The sequence below is a fragment of the Pristiophorus japonicus genome, chromosome 2 (assembly GCF_044704955.1).
Source record: "Pristiophorus japonicus isolate sPriJap1 chromosome 2, sPriJap1.hap1, whole genome shotgun sequence".
Classification (NCBI taxonomy): domain Eukaryota; kingdom Metazoa; phylum Chordata; class Chondrichthyes; family Pristiophoridae; genus Pristiophorus; species Pristiophorus japonicus.
In genome coordinates, this window is record NC_091978.1 from 10,709,320 (window position 1) to 10,729,292 (window position 19,973).

A 19,973-nucleotide genomic window follows, 5' to 3' on the forward strand; every position below is an offset into this window, starting at 1 on the left:
GAAGGCATACAGAATGCTTGCCTTTACTGGCTGAGGCATAGAATTCAAGAGCAGGGGGGGTTGTGCTTGAACTGTATAAAACACTGCTTAGGCCACAGCTGGAGTACTGCGTGCAGTTCTGGTCACCACATTACAGGAAGGATGTGATTGCACTGGAGAGGGTACAGAGGAGATTTATGAGTGGAGAATCTAAGCTATGAGGACGGGTTAGATAGGCTGGATTTGTTTTAATTGGAACAGAGGAGGCTGAGGGGAGACCTCATTGAGGTGTATAAAATTTTGAGGGGCCTTCTTATAGTGGATAGCAAGGGCCTATTTCCCTTGGTGGAGGGCTCAATTATGAGAGGGCATAGTTTTAAAGTGGTTGGTGGAAACTTTAGAGGTGATTTGAGGGGAAATTTCTTCACGCAGAGGGTTGTGGGAATCTGGAACTCACTGCCTAGAAGGGTGATAGAGGCAGAAACCCTCACCACATTTAAAAGGTGCTTGGATGGACACTTGAAGTGCTGTAACCTGCAGGGTTACGGACCTAGAGCTGGTAAGTGGGATTAGACTGGATAACCTCATGTTGGCTGGCGCAGATATGATGCTAAGTACTTCAGTGAATCGAATACGGCCAGTGATCTCCTGAATTAGTTGCGAACATCTGGATGAGTCAGGGAGGAATTTTCCCAGATTTTTTTCCCCCAATTGGTCTGGGTTTTTTTTGCCTCTCCCAGGAGATCACATGGCTCCGGGTGGAGTGGAATGTAAAATGTTGTAATGCATGAGGTATCACAGTTGTGTGGGGCGGACTGGTTGGGCCGGATGCTCTTTACCTTTCCGCCATTGTTCATAGGTTCACATGTAACCTTCAGGACTGCTGACCGAGGGCAGGGTGGCTCTTTGTCCGCTGACGTGGACACGATGGGCCGAAATGGCCTCCTTCTGCGCTGTAGATTTCTATTTCTATGTTTCTAACTCTCACAATCAGCTACAGGGAGCCCATCCTTTCACCGCAGGAATAGGATTAGTATCTTCTCTGTACTATTTAACACTGGATGGTTGTTCTATAAATTATAATACTTTCAAAAGGGAATTTAGAGATCTCAGAATAATTGGCATAAGTTTACAACCCTATTCACATGAAGTCATGGAACAGACAAATTTGCTGTTGATTTAAATCTTTTTAAATGACTGGCAGATTTTTGTGTAACGTGATCGCCATAGGTTATCGGCAACAGTGGGTACTTGGCTATTGTACACATATAAAGACTGCTTGTGTTTACATTATCATCTTCATAGGCAGTCCCTCAAAATCGAGGAAGACCTACTTCCACTCTAAAAGTGAGTTCTCAGGTGACTGAACAGTCCAATACGGGAATTACAGACTTTGTCACAGGTGGGACAGACAGTGGTTGAAGGAAAGGGTAGGTGGGGAGTCTGATTTGCCGTATGCTCCTTCCGCTGTCTGCGCTTGTTTTCTGCATGCTCTCAGTGATGGATGACACTTGTTATTAAACCAATGATCAGACTTTGAGTGTGACAGTGCATGTTTTCTAGGTTTACGCAAGCCCCCAGGGAGATCATTCTGCGGGGCTCCACTGCTGGCAGGGATTCTCCCCAAGACAAGCAGTGAACTGGAGATACAGCTAAAGTAGGACCTGATTCTCGGATTTGTGCTCGCCAGTAGTGGGACTCATGCCAGAAGCAAAATTTCACAAAAAGGAAACCTCTGTCGCCAGCATATTATAGAACTGGATCTTATTTCTAAATTTCTCAATTGAACCAGTCAACAAAGAAAACATTATCGATTTAACACGAGTAAGGTCACTGCAAGCTCTGAAGTGAAATTGATCATCACTTCAAAAATAATATTCATTAGAGTCAACTCAATAATTCTCTAATTTTTTTCTTTTTCATCTCCCTCTTTTGCAGACGTTGATTTATGTTGGGATACGGTTCCATGGGCTGGAGTATCTTGCCAAGTGAATATTATTCATGTGTCAGAGCCAGACAGTTGACACTGACCTTGGGAGTGCATCGCAGCCTAGTAATAAAACCTGATGTCAGCCGACAACCACACAGGGGCAATTTCTCTAGGTAGTGTTTAGGAATGGCATTCCTGCTTGATAGTTTCTTCTCCCTTGCTGAGATGCTGAGGTCAATTCTAGCAGCACTCATAGAATGATACAGCACAGAAGGAGGCCATTCGGCCCATCGTACCTGTGCCGGCTCATTGATAGAGCTGTCCAATTCATTTTCATCATCATCATAGGCTGTCCCTCGAAATGAGGATGACTTGCTTCCACGCGAAAAAGGGATGAGTTCACAGGTGTTTGAATGAAGGACCTAATATTTCAGATCCCGAAATACATCTTGAAGGCGGGGAGGAAGATGTCTGTGCGTGGATTTTTTTTAACATATGGTGACCGTTGCACACCAGCCACCACACGGGCTTGACAGAGCTAGGTCTTGGTCCAGTGGCAAGGATTAACTAAGCTCTGCTGCAAGGGCCTAGTGCGCACACATAGCGCAGTGTGGGCTGGCCCGTGCTGCCCCTGGGCCCTATTAATTCTACTCCCTTGCTCTTTCCTCATAACCCTGAAAAGTTTTTCCCTTCAAGTATTTATCCAATTCTCTTTTGAATGTTGCTATTGAGTCTGCTTCTACCACCCTTTCAGGTAGGGCATTCCAGATCACAATAGCTTGTTGGGTAAAGAAATGTTTTCTCATCTCACCTCTTTTTCTTTTGCCAATTACCTTAAATCTGTGTCCTATATTTACCGACCCTTCTGCCAAGAGAAACAGTTTCTCCTTATTTACTCTATCAAAACTTTTCATGGTTTTGAACAGCTCTATCAAATCTTCCTTTAACCTTCTCTGCTCGAAGGAGAACAACCCCAGCTTCCAGTCTTTCCACATAACTGAAGTCCCCCATCGCTGGTACCATTCCGGTAAATCTCCTCTACACCCTCCCCAAGGCCTTGACATCCTTCCTAAAGTGTGGTGACCAGAATTGAACACAATACGCCAGCTGAGTCCTAACCAGTGTTTTATAAAGGTTTAGCATGACTTCCTTGCTTTTGTACTCTATGCCTCTATTAATAAAGCCTGGGATCCCATATGCTTTTTTAACAGCCTTCTCATCTTGTCCTGCCACCTTCAAAGATTTGTGAATGTACAGCCCCAGGTCTCTCTGTTCCTGCACCTCCTTTAAAATTGTACCATTTAGTTTATATTGCCTCTTCTCATTCTTCCAACCAGAATGTATCACTTCACACATCTCTACGTTAAATTTCATCCGCCATGTGTCTGCCCATTTCACCAGTCTGTCTACGTCCTCCTGAAGTTTGTTACCATCCGCTTCATTGTTTACTACATCTCAGAGTTTCGTACCATCAGCAAACTTTGAAATTATTTCCTGCACCCATGTCCAGGTCATTAATATATATCAAAAAGAGCAGTGGTCCTAATAACAACCCCTGGGGAAAGCACTGTATACCTCCCTCCAGTCTGAAAAACAACTGTTCACCACTGCTCTCTGCTTTCTGTCCTTTAGCCAATGTTGTGTCCTTGCTGCCATTGTCGCTTTAATCCCATGGGATTTAATTTTTGTAACAGGTCTATTATGTGGTACTTTGTTAAGCACCTTCTCAAAGTCCATATACACAACATCAATCACATTACCCTCATCAGCTCTCTCTGTTACTTCATCAAAGAACTCGATCAAGTTATCAAACACGATTTGCCTTTAATAAATCTGTGCTAACTTTCATTTATTTGCCCATACTTTTCCAATTTCCACCCTTACTTCCCTCAGTAACCAAGGATGCATCCCATTCCGGACCGGTGACTTTTCTACTTTGAGGACTGCCGACCTTTTAAGCATCTCCTCTTTATCTATTTTTATCCTATCCAATATCGCTACTCTTCCTTTACTGCTGCATTGGCAGCATCCTCTTCTCTAGTGAAGACAGATGCAAAGTACACATGTAGTACCTCAGCCATGCTCCTGCCTCCACAAGAGTATTTCCTTTTTGGTCCTTCATCAGCTACACCCTTCCTTTGACTACCCTCTTATTATTTATAAAAGACTTTTGCGTTCCCTTTTATATTAGGCGCTAATCTAGTCTCATACTCTCTTTGCCCTACAATTCCCTTTTTTAGATCTCTTCTATACTTTCAGCATTCTATATTCAGTTGGGGTACGGTAGCATAGTGGTTATGTTAATGTACTAGTAATCCAGAGGCCTGGACAAATAATCCAGAGAGGGGAGTTTAAATCCCACCATGGCAGCTGGGTAATTTAAGTTCAGTTAATTAAATAAATTTGGAGGTAAAAAGTGTAACAGTGTCCATGAAACTACCAGAAAACTCATCTGATTCATTAATGTTTTAGGGAAGGATATCTGCCGTCTTTACTTGGCCTGGCCTATCTGTGACTTCAGACCCACAGTAGGTTGACTCTTAACTGCCCTCTGAAATGGCCCAGCAAGCACGTCAGTTGTACCAAAACCATACAAAAGAAGTATCATGAACTGCAGTGGTTCAAGAAGGCGGCTCACCACCATCTTCTCAAGGGCAATTATGGATGGGCAATAAATGCCAGCATCCTATAAACAATTTTTTTTTAAACTTGGTACTCTACTGCATTATAAACCTTGGAATCATTGCAGTAAGCCTTATTTTTCTGTCCCATTTTAACCTTTATATCATTAGTCATCCAGGGAGCTTTGGATGCCCTTCCTTTCCCCCTATTGTGTCTATTCTGTAAATGAACCATTTCCTCCTTGAAGGCCTGCCATTGTTAAATTACAGTTTTGCCTACCAATTTATGATTCCAATCCACCTGGGCCAGATCCCTTTTCAACTCTATGAAGTTAGCCCTCCTCCAGCTAAGTATTTTTATGGTTGATTGTACCGTGTAATTTTCCATAACTATTCTAAACCTGTAAAACCTTCTACCGTGGCTGAGGTTTGTTAACTTAAGCACACGTTAGGGATTGAACCAGCCTTCTATGGTCTTTTTCATAGATTCATAGAAGTTTACAGCATGGAAGGAGGCCGTTTCAGCTCATTGTGTCCGCGCCGGGTACTGAACATCCAAGTCCTTTTTAAATGTGGTGAGGGTTTCTGCCTCTACCACCCCTTCAGACTTCCAGACCCCCACAACCCTCTGCATGAAGAAATTTCCCCTCAAATCCCCTCTAAAATTTCGACCAATTACTTTAAATTTATGCCCCCTGATTGTTGACCCCTATGATCAGGGAAATAGGTCATTTCTATCCAATATATCAAGCCCCCTCATAATTTTATACACCTCAATGAGGTCTCCCCTCAGCCTCCTCTGTTCCAATGAAAATAAATCCAGCCTATCTAAGCCGTCCTCATAGCTTAGATTCTCCACTCCCAGCAACATCCTTGTAAATCTCCTCTATACCTTCTCCAGTGCAATCACATCCTTCCTGTAATGCGTTGACCAGATCTACACACAGTATTCCAGCTGTGGCCTAAGCAGTGTTTTATACAGTTCAAGCTTAACCCCCCTGCTCTTGTAGTCTGTGCCTCGGCTAATAAAGGCAAGCATTCCGTATGCCTTCTTAACCACCTTATCTACCTGGCCTGCTACTTTCAGGGATCTGTGAACATGCACTCCAAGGTCCCTTTGTTCCTCTACACTTCTCAGTATTCTACCATTTAATGTGTATTCCCTTTTGTTATGTATGCAACCCCAGGCAACCTGTGTAATACCACCACAAGAAGGCTTACCTGTTGGAGTCCCAAGTGATCCCAGCAACCCTTGGGAGCACTGTATATAAGCAGGCCTCTCACGCTGTACCAGCACTCTGGAGTCTGAATAAAGGAGCTAAGGTCACACTTACTTATTGTCTACAGTACTCAGTGACTTTATCTTATTTTGAGGATAACAATTGGCGACGAGATAATGAACAACCACACGAAAATGCAGAGATCTGTTGGTATCCTGGAGAAATTCTCAGAAGGAGATGATTGGGAGGCCTTCGTGGAGCGACTCGACCAATACTTCATAGCCAACGAACTGGAAGGGGATGAGAACGGAGTCAAACAAAGGGCGATCCTCCTCACCGTCTGCGGGGCAACAACCTATGGCCTCATGAAGAATCTTCTTGCCTCGGTGAAACCAACAACCAAATCCTATGAAGAATTGTGTACGCTGGTCCAGGAGAACCTAAATCCGAAGGAAAGCGTTCTGACGGCAAGGTATAGATTCTACACATGTCAGTGGTCTGAAGGCCAGGAAGTGGCGAGCTACGTTGCCGAACTAAGGCGCCTTGCAGGACATTGCGAATTCGATGGATTCCTTGAGCAAATGCTAAGAGACCTTTTTGTGCTTGGCATTGGCCATGAGTTTATCCTTCGCAAACTATTGACTGTTGAAACACCGAATCTGAGCAAAGACGTAACGATAGCCCAGGCATTTATATCTACCAGCGATAACACCAAACAAATTTCACAGCATAAAGAGGTTTCGTCAAGTACTGTACACAAAGTAATGTCGTTTTCAGGCAGGAATGTACATGGCAGAACGTACAGGCCGGCAGCTGTATGACTTCAAATGACCCAGAGTCCACCATCAATCGTTAATGCGAGGCAGTTAATACCTTGTTGGCACTGTGGAGGTGATCATCGAGCCCATCAATGCCACTTCAAACACTATGCGTGCAAAGGCTGTGAAACAATGGGACACCTCCAGTGAATGTGCAGACGAGTTGCAAACCCTGCAAACCACCACGTTGCAGAGGAGAACAGATCCATGGCGGATCAGGCTGAACTAGAGACTCGAACCGAGGAGGCAGAAGTGTATGGGGTACACACCTTCACCACGAAATGTCCACCGATCATGCTAAAAGTTGAACTGGATGGAATTCCAGTATCCATGGAACTGGACACGGGTGCGAGTCAATCTATCATGAGCAAAACGGCCTTCGACAAGCTGTGGTGCAACATGGCACACATGCCCAAGCTTAGCCCATTCATTCCAAGCTAAGAATTACACTAAAGAGCTGATCCCTGTAATTGGCAGCACACGAATTCCCACTATGGATTGTACCAGGAGATGGCCCCACACTGTTTGGCAGAAACTGGCTGGGAAAAATCCACTGGAACTGGGACGACATCCGAGCGCTCTCGTCCGTTGACGACGCCTCATGTGTCCAGGTTCTGAGCAAGTTCCTGTCATTGTTTGAGCCAGGCATCGGAAGTTTCTCGGGGGCAAAGGTACAGATCCATTTGGCTCCCGGTACACGACCCATTCATCAGAAGTCACGGGCAGTTCCATATATGATGCGAGAGAAAGTGGAAATTGAGCTGGACAGGCTGCAGCGAGAAGACATCATCGCGCCGGTGGAGTTCAACAAGTGGGTCAGTCCTATTGTTCTGGTTCTCAAAGACGATGGCATGGTCAGAATTTGTGGGGACTATAAAGTAACGATTAACCGTTTTTCGCGACAGGACCAGTACCCACTACCCAAGGCAGATGACCTATTTGTGACCCTGGCTGGAGGAAAGACGTTCACCAAGTTGGACCTGACCTCAGCCTACATGACACAGGAGCTGGCGGAATCTTCGAAAGGCCTCACCTGCATCAACACGCACAAAGGTCTGTTCATCTACAATAGATGCCTGTTTGGGATTCGATCGACCGCAGCAATTTTCCAAAGGAACATGGAGAGTTTGCTAAAGTTGGTTCCGCGAACCGTGGTTTTCCAGGACGACATACTGGTCACAGGTCGGGACACCATCGAACACTTGAAGAACCTGGAAGAGGTTCTAAGTCGACTAGATCGCTTGGGACTCAGGTTGAAACGCACGAAGTGTGTTTTCCTGGCACCAGAGGTCGAGTTCTTAGGGAGAAGAATCGTGGCAGACGGCATCAGACCCACTGACGCCAAGACGGAGGCCATCAAGAATGCATCAAGAACGTGACGGAGCTGCGGTCATTTCTGGGACTCCTCAACTATTTCGGTAATTTCCTACTCAGGTTAAGCACCTTGCTAGAACCCCTACATGTGCTGCTATGCAAGGGAGATGACTAGGTGTGGGGGAAATCACAAGAGGCTGCTTTTGAGAAAGCCAGAAATCTGTTATGTTCCAACAATGGCTTGCCTTGTATAACTCAAGTAAACGTTTAGTGCTAGCTTGCGATGCATCTTCATACAGGATCAGGTGTGTGTTACAATAAGCTAACAAATCGGGAACATTGCAACCCTGTCGCCTATGTGTCCAGGAGTTTGTCCAAAGCCGAAAAAGAAGCTCTGGCATGCGTTTATGGGGTGAAAAAAATGCACCAGTATCTGTTTGGTCTCAAGTTTGAGCTAGAAACTGACCAGAAGCCACTCATATTGCTATTCTCAGAGAGCAAAGGGATTAATACCAATGCCTCTGCCCCAATCCAAAGATGGGCGCTCACGCTGGCTACATACAACTATGTAATCCGCCACAGACCAGGCGCAAAGAACTGTGCTGATGCTCTCAGTCAGCTACCATTGCCCACCACCGAGTGGAAATGGCACAGCCTAAAGACTTGCTCTTGGTGATAGATGCATTCGAAAACGAAAAGTCATCGGTTACGGCCCGCCAGACCAGGACCTGGACCAGCCAGGATCCTTTACTGTCCCTTGTAAAAAACTGTGTCCTCCATGGGAGCTGGTCCAGCATCCCAGCGGAGATGCATGAAGAGATTAAGCCGTTCCAGTGGCGCAAAGACGAAATGTTCATACAGGTGGACTGTCTTTTGTGGGGTAATCGCGTGGTTTTGCCTAAGAAAGGTAGGGAAACGTTCATACGCGACCTACATAGTACCCACCCAGGCATAGCAATGATGAAAGCTATAGCCAGATCCCATGTGTGGTGGCCCGGCATCGACTCAGACTTAAGAATTGTGCGTGCACCAATGCAACACTTGCTCTCAACTGAGCAATGCATCCAGAGAGGCACCGCTAAGTTTGTGGTCATGGCCCTCCAAACCGTGGCCGAGGATCCACGTTGACTTTGCGGGCCTGTTCCTAAGCAAAATGTTTTTGGTTGTTGTGGATGCTTATTCAAAATGGATTGAATGTGTAATAATGTCTGTAAGCATGTCCACTGCCACCATCGAAAGCCTATGAGCCACGCACGACCTGTCCGATGTCCTCGTCAGCGTCAGCGTCAATGGAGCATGCTTCACCAGTGCTGAATTCAATGAATTCATGACCCGCAATGAGATCAAGCACGTCACATCTGCCCCGTTCAAGCCCGCATCTAAAGGTCAGGCAGAATGGGCAGTCCAGACAATCAAGCAAAGCTTGAAACGCGTGTCAGAAGGCTCCCTGCAGACCCGCCTGTCCCGAGTCCTGCTCAGCTACTGCAACAGACCCCATTCGCTCATCAGGGTTCCCCCAGCCGAGCTGCTCATGAAAAGGGCGTTCAAAACAAGGCTCTCTCTTGTCCACCCTGATCTCCATGATCATGTCGAGGGCATGCGGCATCAACAATGATCGCGCATGTACCATGATCGCGCAAACTTGTCACGTGATATTGAAGTCAATGTATTGAACCCTGTATTTGTACTCAATTATGGACATGGTCCCAAATGGCTTGCTGGCACGGTCATAGCCAAAGAAGGGAGTAGGGTGTTTCAGATCAAACTTGCCAATGGACTAACTTGCAGAAAGCATTTGGACCAAACCAAACTGCGATTCACAAACAGTCCCGAGCAACCCGATGAGGATACCACCAACTTCGACCCTCCAACATACACACAAGTGGCAACCGACATCACGGTTGACCACGAAACTGAACTCACCATCCCCAGCAGCCCGGCAAGGCCAGCTGCCCAGCAGCCCAACGAAGAACCAACCAATTCACCCACACCTGCATTTGTACCGAGACGATCGACAAGGAAGCGAAAAGCCCCAGATCGTCTCACCCTGTTGACTTTGGGAGGGAGCGATGTTATGTACGCAACCCCAGGCAATTTGTATAATACCTTCACCAGAGGGCTTACCTGTTGGAGTCCCAAGGGATGCCAGCATCCCTTGGGAGCACTGTATATAAGCAGGCCTCCCAAGCTGTACCAGCACGCTGGCGTCTGAATAAAGGAGCTAAGGTCACACTTACTCATTGTCCAAAGTACTCAGTTGCTTTACTTTATTTTGAGCATAACACCTTCCCTTGTTAGCCCTCCCAAAATGCATTACCTCACACTTCTCTGGATTCAATTCCATTTGCCGCTGTTCTTCCCACCTGACCAGTTGATTGATATCTTCCTGCAATCCACAGCTTTTTACTTCATTATCAACCACACAGCCGATTTTAGTATCATCTGCAAACTCATAGCCCCATATTCAAGTCTAGATCATTGATGTATATCACAAAAAGCAAAGGACCTGCAGAACCCCACTGGAAACATCCTTCCAGTCGCAAAAACACCCATCAACTATTACCCTTTGCTTCCTGCCTCCGAGCCAATTTTGGATCCAACTGGCCACTTTGCCCTGGATTCCATGGGTTTTTACTTTTGTGACCAGTCTGCCATGTGGGACCTTATCAAAAGCTTTGCTACAATCCATATACACGACATCATACCCTTTGCCTTCATCAACCCTCCTGGTTACCTCCACGAAAAATTCAATCGTTATTCAGAGACGACCTTCCCTTAACAAATCTAGACTGTCCTTGATTAATCCGTGTCTTTCTAAGTGAAGATTTATAAGAACATAAGAATTAGGAACAGGAGTAGGCCATCTAGCCCCTCGAGCCTGCTCCGCCATTCAACAAGATCATGGCTGATCTGGCCGTGGACTCCGCTCCACTTACCCGCCCGCTCCCCATAACCCTTAATTCCCTTATTGGTTAAAAATCTATCTATCTGTGATTTGAATACATTCAATGAGCTAGCCTTAACTGCTTCCTTGGGCAGAGAATTCCACAGATTCACAACCCTCTGGGAGAAGAAATTCCTTCTCAACTCGGTCTTAAATTGGCTCCCCCATTTTTTGAGGCTGTGCCTCCTAGTTCTAGTCTCCCCGACCAGTGGAAACAATCTCTCTGCCTCTATCTTGTCTATCCCTTTCATTATTTTAAATGTTTCTATAAGATCACCCCTCATCCTTCTGAACCCCAACGAGTAAAGACCCAGTCTACTCAATCTATCATCATAAGGTAACCCCCTCATCTCCGGAATCAGCCGAGTGAATCGTCTCTGTACCCCCTCCAAAGCTAGTATATCCTTCCTTAAGTAAGGTGACCAAAACTGCACGCAGTACTCCAGGTACGGCCTCACCAATACCCTATACAGTTGCAGAAGGACCTCCCTGCTTTTGTACTCCATCCCTCTCGCAATGAAGGCCAACATTCCATTCGCCTTCCTGATTACCTGCTGCACCTGCAAACTAACTTTTTGGGATTCATGTACAAGGACCCCCCAGGTCCCTCTGCACCGCAGCATGTTGTAATTTCTATCCATTCAAATAATATTCCCTTTTACTGTTTTTTTCTCCAAGGTGGATGATCTCACACTTTCTGACATTGTATTCCATCTGCCAAACCTTAGCCCATTCGCTTAACCTATCTAAATCTCTTTGCAGCCTCTCTGTGTCCTCTACACAACCCACTTTCCCACTAATCTTTGTGTCATCTGCAAATTTTGTTACACTACACGCTGTCCCCTCTTCCAGGTCATCTATGTATATTGTAAACAGTTGTGGTCCCAGCACCGATCCCTGTGGCACACTACTAACCACCGATTTCCAACCCGAAAAGGACCCATTTATCCCGACTCTCTGCTTTCTGTAAGCCAGCCATTCTCTCTCCATGCTAATACATTTCCACTGACCCCGCGTACCTTTATCTTCTGCAGTAACCTTTTGTGTGGCACCTTATCGAATGCCTTTTGGAAATCTAAATACACCACATCCATCGGTACACCTCTATCCACCTTGCTCGTTATATCCTCAAAGAATTCCAGTAAATTAGTTAAACATGATTTCCCCTTCATGAATCCATGTTGCGTCTGCTTGATTGCACTATTCCTATCTAGATGTCCCGCTATTTCTTCCTTAATGATAGCTTCAAGCATTTTCCCCACTACAGATGTTAAACTAACCGGCCTAAAGTTACCTGCCTTTTGTCTGCCCCCTTTTTTAAACAGAGGTGTTACATTAGCTGCTTTCCAATCCGCTGATACCTCCCCAGAGTCCAGAGAATTTTGGTAGATTATAACGAATGCATCTGCTATAACTTCGCCATCGCTTTTAATACCCTGGGATGCAATTCATCAGGACCAGGGGACTTGTCTACCTTGAGTCCCATTAGCCTGTCCAGCACTACCCCCCTAGTGAAAGTGATTGTCTCAAGGTCCTCCCTTCGCACATTCCTGTGACCAGCAATTTTTGGCATGGTTTTTGTGTCTTCCACTGTGAAGACCGAAGCAAAATAATTGTTTAAGGTCTCAGCCATTTCCACATTTCCCATTAAAATTAAATCCCTTTTCTCATCTTCTAAGGGACCAACATATACTTTAGTCACTCTTTTCCGTTTTATATATCTGTAAAAGCTTTTACTACCTGTTTTTATGTTTTGCGCAAGTTTGCTTTCGTAATCTATCTTTCCTTTCTTTATTGTTTTCTTAGTCATTCTTTGCTGTCGTTTAAAATGTTCCCAATCTTCTAGTTTCCCACTAACCTTGGCCACCTTATACGCATTGGTTTTTAATTTGATACTCTCTTATTTCCTTGGTTATCCACAGCTGGTTATCCCTTCTCTTCCCGCCCTTCTTTTTCACTGGAATATATTTTTGTTGAGCACTATGAAAGAGCTCCTTAAAAGTCCTCCACTGTTCCTCAATTGTGCCACTGTTTAATCTGTGTTTCCAATCTACTTTAGCCAACTCTGCCCTCATCCCACTGTAGTCCCCTTTGTTTAAGCATTTGTCCTTCAGGATTTTTTCCAATAATTTTCCCACCACTGAGGTTAGGCTGACAGGCCTGTGATTACTCGGTCTATCCCTTTCTCCCTTCTTAAACAAAGGTACCACATTAGCAGTCCTCCAGTCTCTGGCACCACACCTGTTGCCAGAGAGGATTGGAAAATGATCGTCAAAGTCTCTGCTATTTCCTCTTTTGCTTCTCTTAACAGCCTGGGATACATTTCATCCGGGCCTGGGGATTTATCCACTCTCAAAGCTGCTAAACCGCTTAATACCTCCTCCCTCACGATGTTTATTTCATCTAATATTTCACACTTCTTTTGCTCGATAGTAGTGTCTGCATTGCCCTTCTCTTTTGTGAAAACAGATGCATAGTATTGATTAAGAACCATACCCACATCTTCCGCCTCCACACACAGATTACCCTCATGGTCTCTAATAGGCCCTACCCTTTCTTTAGTTATCCTCTTGCTTTTACGGCCCAGTTAGACACTGCCTTTACCAACTGTGCCATCAGAGTACCTAATGAAGCACTTCAACTCTGAAATGCTTCACAATTTAGAGACAAGATTTAGATGCAGCTTTTATGCCCCTCTTTCCCTAGTCATCACTCGTTAACACTGATTACTTCGTCCTGCAGAGCTGGGGAGGCGTGCTGCTGGAAGCAGCAAATGGAGATGTTCCTTGTCCGTTCCATGATTATGTAACCAACTCTTGAAGAAACTATCCAGACTGATTGTATCATTCTCAACTGTCTGCAGATCGATATCTGTTCCCAGGATGGAGCATTCTGCACAGGAAAAAAAGGCATTGATTAACTAAATGTAGCAAAAAACAGTGGTCATCACTTTTCATTAGGGTCTACAATATCATTTACTAACAGCTGGGAAATCAGCCAACTCAATCTGGGTGAAATCCAATCTTGACAGGTGTGATGAATTTCACCTTTCCATCAGGTGGCCATAAGGATGTAGCGTTAAATTCGGAAAGTGCTTGAAACAGCTCGTGGACGTATATTAATGGTACATTCCGCGAAAAACTTCCAGCATAGTTGGTGGGACTATGAGGAAAGCAATGTAACGCAGCAGGCAATGCTCTTGTAAAGCTATCTTGTCAAGGCAAAGCAGAGATGGTTGTTCATTAATCTTGCACCCTGTGGTTACCTCTGACAGCAAGTACAGTCAGAAATACCCCTGTGGTGTAAACTACTGGACGCTCTCAGAACGGGCATTTTGCTGCGGGGCTCTGACTTAAAGTGCTGGTGCTATCAAATCTAAACTGCTCCTACTGGCACCATTTAAGTCGAGTCAATCATTTTGGTTGAATTCTCAGCTTGCACTTTTGGCTTTATAGAGCTTCTCTCAACATTGGGGAAAAGTCCCAGCCAATAGTTGCAGTTGGAGCTCAGTGACTTCTGAGCAACTGTTTCAGCCTGAACAGGGTAGATTTGGCATGATCTCCAGTGCAATGAAATAGGTCCTGAAATTATGCAATAATGCAAAACGGTTGATAGTGAAGACAGTGGAAATAAAAGTTGGGAACGGTGAATAACGGGCTGCCAACTCACTATCACCCATTTTACACTATCACACGAAGTCGAGATCTACCGTAATATCCTTTCTCTCTCCTCCCACAGCCTTCTCACTTGCCTCTTTTCCCCTTCCCCGCCCCTCCTCCCTGCTTTTTAGTTCCACCTCCTCCTTCCTCTTCCCCCTCGTCTTCTGCAACACTGGTACCTTAAACCTCATCCTCTAACCCTGCTGGACTGCGAAAATTCAAAATGGTCTTGACTGCCTCTGGAGATTGACTAGTGTACTCAATGAATGCTGCAATAGCTACGGATGAAGCCGAAAGAGACCTAGGAATCAGTAGATTTGACACTAAACATGCAAAGGTCCTATTTCAGAAAGGATATTAAGCCACCGGTACCGTGTAGGTTCACCAGGATTATATTAGAATGAGAACTATAGCTATGCAGATAGCCTTAATATACTGGGACTATTTGCACTGGAGATGAGAAGGCTAAGAAGAGAGTTACAAGATCTTAAAAAAATTATGAGGGGGTTTTGCTAGGGTGAATAGGAAAATACTATTTCCTCAGGTTGGAGAATCCAAAAAAGGACAACTAGCCCTACCCCAAATAGTCTTACACAACACAAGTAAATAATAGCATCTGAGCATTACTATTATGATGGGGCAAAAATATATCTGCTTACACTGGAGCCCACTATTTGTTCACTGTATAACTAGGTTCAAAGGTACACTAGCTCAAGGTTACTGATACTCATCAATGCAGTGCAACAATCAATAAAGCCGATAGAATGCTGAACTACTTAGCCAAAACAATAGTATACAAGGCAGAGGAAATAGTGATCCAACTTTATGGCACTCGAGTCAGACTGCACCTTGAATATTGCGTCCAGTTCTAGTCACCAAGAAACAAGGGAGATATTCAAGCGCTGTAGGCCATGCGGGGAAGAGCCACGAGGCTTATCTACAGTAACAGGGTCTGACTAATGAAGACATGTTGGAGACCTGGGGGTCCAAAATTGCCCCTTTTTTTAGCCCCATTAATGCCTCCGGGGGAGACGTTAACAGGGCACAGAGGTGTTATCCCCCGGGCGAGTGGAGTGTTTGTGCCTCCCGGGAAATGGCCCTGGAGGTTTGGGAGACACTTTCCGGTAGAGGCATGCCTCGCGATTAGTGCTCCGGGCTGCCGCACGCCCGGCGGTTAGGTCCTCGACATGTGCGCCGACCCCTTACCACCCCATGCCGACCCCTTTGTACCCCTCGGGGGAAATAGCCCCATGGGTCACGAAGCTGGCGGATATCTGCTGCCGGGGCACCCCTTAAAGGGTGGCCTCCAGTGCCCCGGGCCGCCATTTTATTTTGTCGGCACAACAATGGCAGCCGTTGCATTGACCGGGCCGCTATTATGCAGCCCGGCACATTGTTTTGGGTGTCGGCCCTGTCGATCATGTCCCTGGTGGCCCAGTGGCGCTCCCCTTTAAATGAAGGGCAGCGGCGTTGTAGCGCATTAGCGCTGGACTCCGCATCGCACTCCCGCCTCGGAGACAGCGCTCTGCTTCCTTTGAGGGGCGCACGTGGCCCATTTCGCGTCGGGGGAGGGACTTCCAAGTCGGGCGATCAAAGTCCCAGCCCGGAAGGTTACCGCCCCCAATTGGGGCGAGGGGCAATTTTGGTCCCCTGGACTTTAAAACCTGGAAATGCTTTGAACAATAAACAGATCAACATGTGAAATAAACATTGAATCCAAATCAAAGAGTGGAGGTGAAAACCATGGAATCATTTAAAAACAATTGGATATTACAATGGGAGAGTGAAGCATCTTTCTAGCTGGATAAATTAAGATGGGCAAAATAGCCTGCCTCTTCAGTAATTAGTTTTTAAATTTGATTGTCGACATCATTCAAATAACACAAACTATTCTCTGATGCAAGACATTAGCTGTCCACCAGGTGTCCTTGTTTCATTATTTCAGACTGTACCCGACATACGCGAGGAACTACTTTATTTACAGACTTTGGGCGAGGACAGGACCAGGCTTGATTGTTTCAAAGAAATTTACAGCACGGAAGGAAGCCATTTTGGCCCATCGTGTCCGCGCCGGCCTACCAAGAACTATCCAGCCTAATCCCACTTTCTAGCTCTTGGTCCGTAGCCCCGCAGGTTAAGGCACTTTTAAGCGCACGACCTAGTACTTTTTAAATGTGGTGAGGCTTTCTGCCTCTACCACCCTTTCAGGCAGTGAGCTCCAGACCCCCACCACTCTCTGGGTGAAGACATTTCCCTATATAGCTCCTCTAAACCTCCCTCCAATTACTTTAAATTTATGCTCCCTGGTTGTTGACCCCTCTGCTAAGGGAAATAGGTTCTTCCTATCCACTCTATCCAGGCCCCTCATAATTTTATACACCTCAATCATGTCTCCCCTTAGCCTCCTCTGTTCCAAAGAAAACACACCCAGCCTATCCAATCTTTCCTCATTGCCAAAGTTCTCCAGTCCAGTAAATCTGTAAATCTCCTCTGCACCCTTTCCAGTGCAATCACTTCTTTCTTGTAATGTGGTGACCAGAACTGCACACAGTACTCCAGCTGCGGCCTAACAAGTGTTTTATACAGTTCAAGCATAACCCTCTTGCTCTTGTATTCCATGCCTCGACTAATATAGGCAAGTATTCCATATGCCTTCTGAACCACCTTATCTACCTGGCCTGCTACTTTCAGGGATCTGTGGATCTACACTCCTTTGTTCGTCCACACTTTTCAGTGTTGTACCATTTAATGTGTATTCTCTTGCCTTGCTAGACCTCCCCAAATGCATTACCTCACACTTATCCGGATTGCATTCCATTTGCCACTGCTCTGCCTACCTGACCAGTACACTGATATCTTCCTGCAGTCCGCAGCTTTCTTCTTCATTATTTTACAGACTTTGGGTGAGGACAGGACCAGGCTTGATTGTTTCAAAGAAATTTACAGCACGGAAGGAAGCCATTTTGGCCCATCGTGTCCGCGCCGGCCGACCAAGAACTATCCAGCCTAATCCCACTTTCTAGCTCTTGGTCCGTAGCCCCGCAGGTTAAGGCACTTTTAAGCGCACAACCCAGTACTTTTTAAATGTGGTGAGGCTTTCTGCCTCTACCACCCTTTCAGGCAGTGTCATCTGCAAACTTCTTAATCATACCCCCAACATTCAAGTCCAAGTCATTGATATATACCACAAAGAGCAAGCAACCCAGCACTGAGCCCTGCGGTGTACCACTGGAAACAGCCTTCCAGTCACAAAAACACCCATCAATCATTACCCTTTGCTTCCAGCCTCCGAGCCAATTTTGGATCCAACTTGCCACTTTGCCCCGGATCCCATGGGCTTTTACTTTCGTGACCAGCCTGCCATGTGGGACCTTATCAAAAGCTTTGCTAAAATCCATATACACTACATCATACGCACTGCCCTCATCGATCCTCCTGGTTACCTCCTCGGAAAATTCAATCAAGTTTGGTTTCCAATGTTGACTAACCCACTGTTACTCACTGGCCAGACTTGCACAAGAACATTAGTGGGAATGCAGCACACTAAAGCCGTAGATGGCTTAGAAATTCGATGACACGGCGCTCGTTCAGGCGCAAAAAGAGCATCCAAGCATCCAGCTAACACGGCAAGCGCCAAGTGCCCTCATTACATGCACAACCCACCATATTGGATTGGCCTGCTCCGTAGGTGTTCAGGAAGCACACCAGAACTATTTAAATTGCTGATTAAAATATTCAAATCAGAGTCCTACTCTTGATGTACCCTTTGTGATTTTGGGCTGCCCCAGCACCTAACTCGGCATGTGATAAACTCGCTCAGGCACTCGTGGTGCTATCCAGTCAGGAAGGACCCTTCAGCATCGCTATTTAAAGGGCTCCTCCCTACACACAGATTTGTTGCTGGTTTATTATTTGAGGCGGTGGGTCAACTACTGGGAGTTTTTTGACTTGGAGAACTGATTTGTGACTGCTGATAACAAATTCTTCCTGATGCAGGACTGTTTTTGGCTGCCTTCCAAACAGTTTTACTGCAGTCATGGGTGGTCTGGTAGATCTGCCTTTGGGCTAGAGGAAGAGAGGGGAGCTGCCAGGAGAGCGCAGGATCAGCTTGCAGAAGAGAGACTGTGCAGGAAGCCATACCCACAGAGGATTTTCAGCGAGCACTTCTCCTACATGAACTTGTCAGAGATGTTCTCAGACTGCCACATATCCAATTTTACATGGTCATGAATGTCTCAGGAGCCTTCGCTTCACAAAGGAGGTCATCATTGAACTATGTCACTTACTGCAGCAACAATTTGAGCCTCATATCAGGACATGGACAGCATGCCTGTGGCTATCAAGGTCAATGGTCCTTTGTCAGAGGCTCCTTCCAGGCTGCAGCAGGTGACAACAGTGACTGTTCATAGTCCAACATTATATCAGGGAAATCACTGAGGATCCTTACACCAGGAGAAACACAAATATATTCTTCCTTATTGTAAAAGCGACAAGAGCACTAGGCTTTGCATGCTAGGCAGGCTTCCTCGGGATTCAAGGTTCCATAGCCTGCACTCAATTGTCTTACGTGTTCCCCATCACCAGCCTGGCATCTTTATCAGTCAAAGGGATTCCGCTCCTTCAATGTCCAGCTGGGTTGCGACCACAGACAGTGCATTGTGCAGATCTGTGCCCGGTTTCCTGGCAGCAGTCATGATTCATAAGAATATAAGAAATAGGAGCAGGAGTAGGCCATTTGGCCCCTCAGGTCTGCATTTAGTAAGATCATGGCTGATCTGATCATGGACTCAGCTCCACTTCCCTGCCCTCTCCCCATAACCCTTCACTCCCTTATTGTTCAAAAATGTGTGTATCTCCACCTTAAATATATTCAATGACCCAGCCTCCACAGCTTTATAGGGCAGAGAATTCCACAGATTTACGATCTTAGAGAAGAAATTCCTCCTCGTCTCCATTTTAAATGGGCGACCCCTTATTCTTAAACTATGCGCCCCTAGTTCTAGATTGCCCCACAAGTGGAAACATCCTCTCTGCATACTTTGTCAAGCCCCCTCAGTATCTTTTATGTTTAATAAGATCACCTCTCATTCTTCTAAACTCCAATGAGTACTGGCCCAACCTGCGCAAACTTTCTTCATAAGTCAACCCTTCATCTCAGAAATCAACCTTGTGAATTCATTTATCCTCTGCCATCCTCTATGCTGCCTTTGTGCAACCAGGCTGGCAGGTTACAGGCTGGCTACTGAGCGACCAGGGATTTCCTGGCGCAGGTTCTGTGTGACCTTCAGACATGGGTGACTGTGTTCCACACAATATCCATGAATTTTATTGGGTTACATCTGGCGATATGCAGTACCAGCAATAAAGTGTAAGGGACTGTGTCTTGTGAGGTGATTAGAAAATGTGCCTGTCATGGTCAATTGATATGCAGTGTGTAAGATGTGAGATGTGGGCAGTAAGATTTGCAATAATGGTGACAGTAGGATGT

At 45.8% G+C, this 19,973-nt stretch overlaps 1 protein-coding gene across 10 annotated transcripts in view; it reads right to left on the reverse strand.

The window, feature by feature from the left end:
* m1ap (meiosis 1 associated protein) overlaps nt 1-19,973 on the reverse strand; it is a 201,804-nt gene that overhangs the window by 101,310 nt on the left and 80,521 nt on the right. For all 10 annotated transcript variants that reach the window (XM_070866779.1, XM_070866778.1, XM_070866773.1 and 7 more), the window contains one exon: nt 13,557-13,718. In XM_070866779.1, the coding sequence (XP_070722880.1) occupies nt 13,557-13,718 (162 nt within the window). The remainder of the gene's footprint in view (nt 1-13,556; nt 13,719-19,973) is intronic.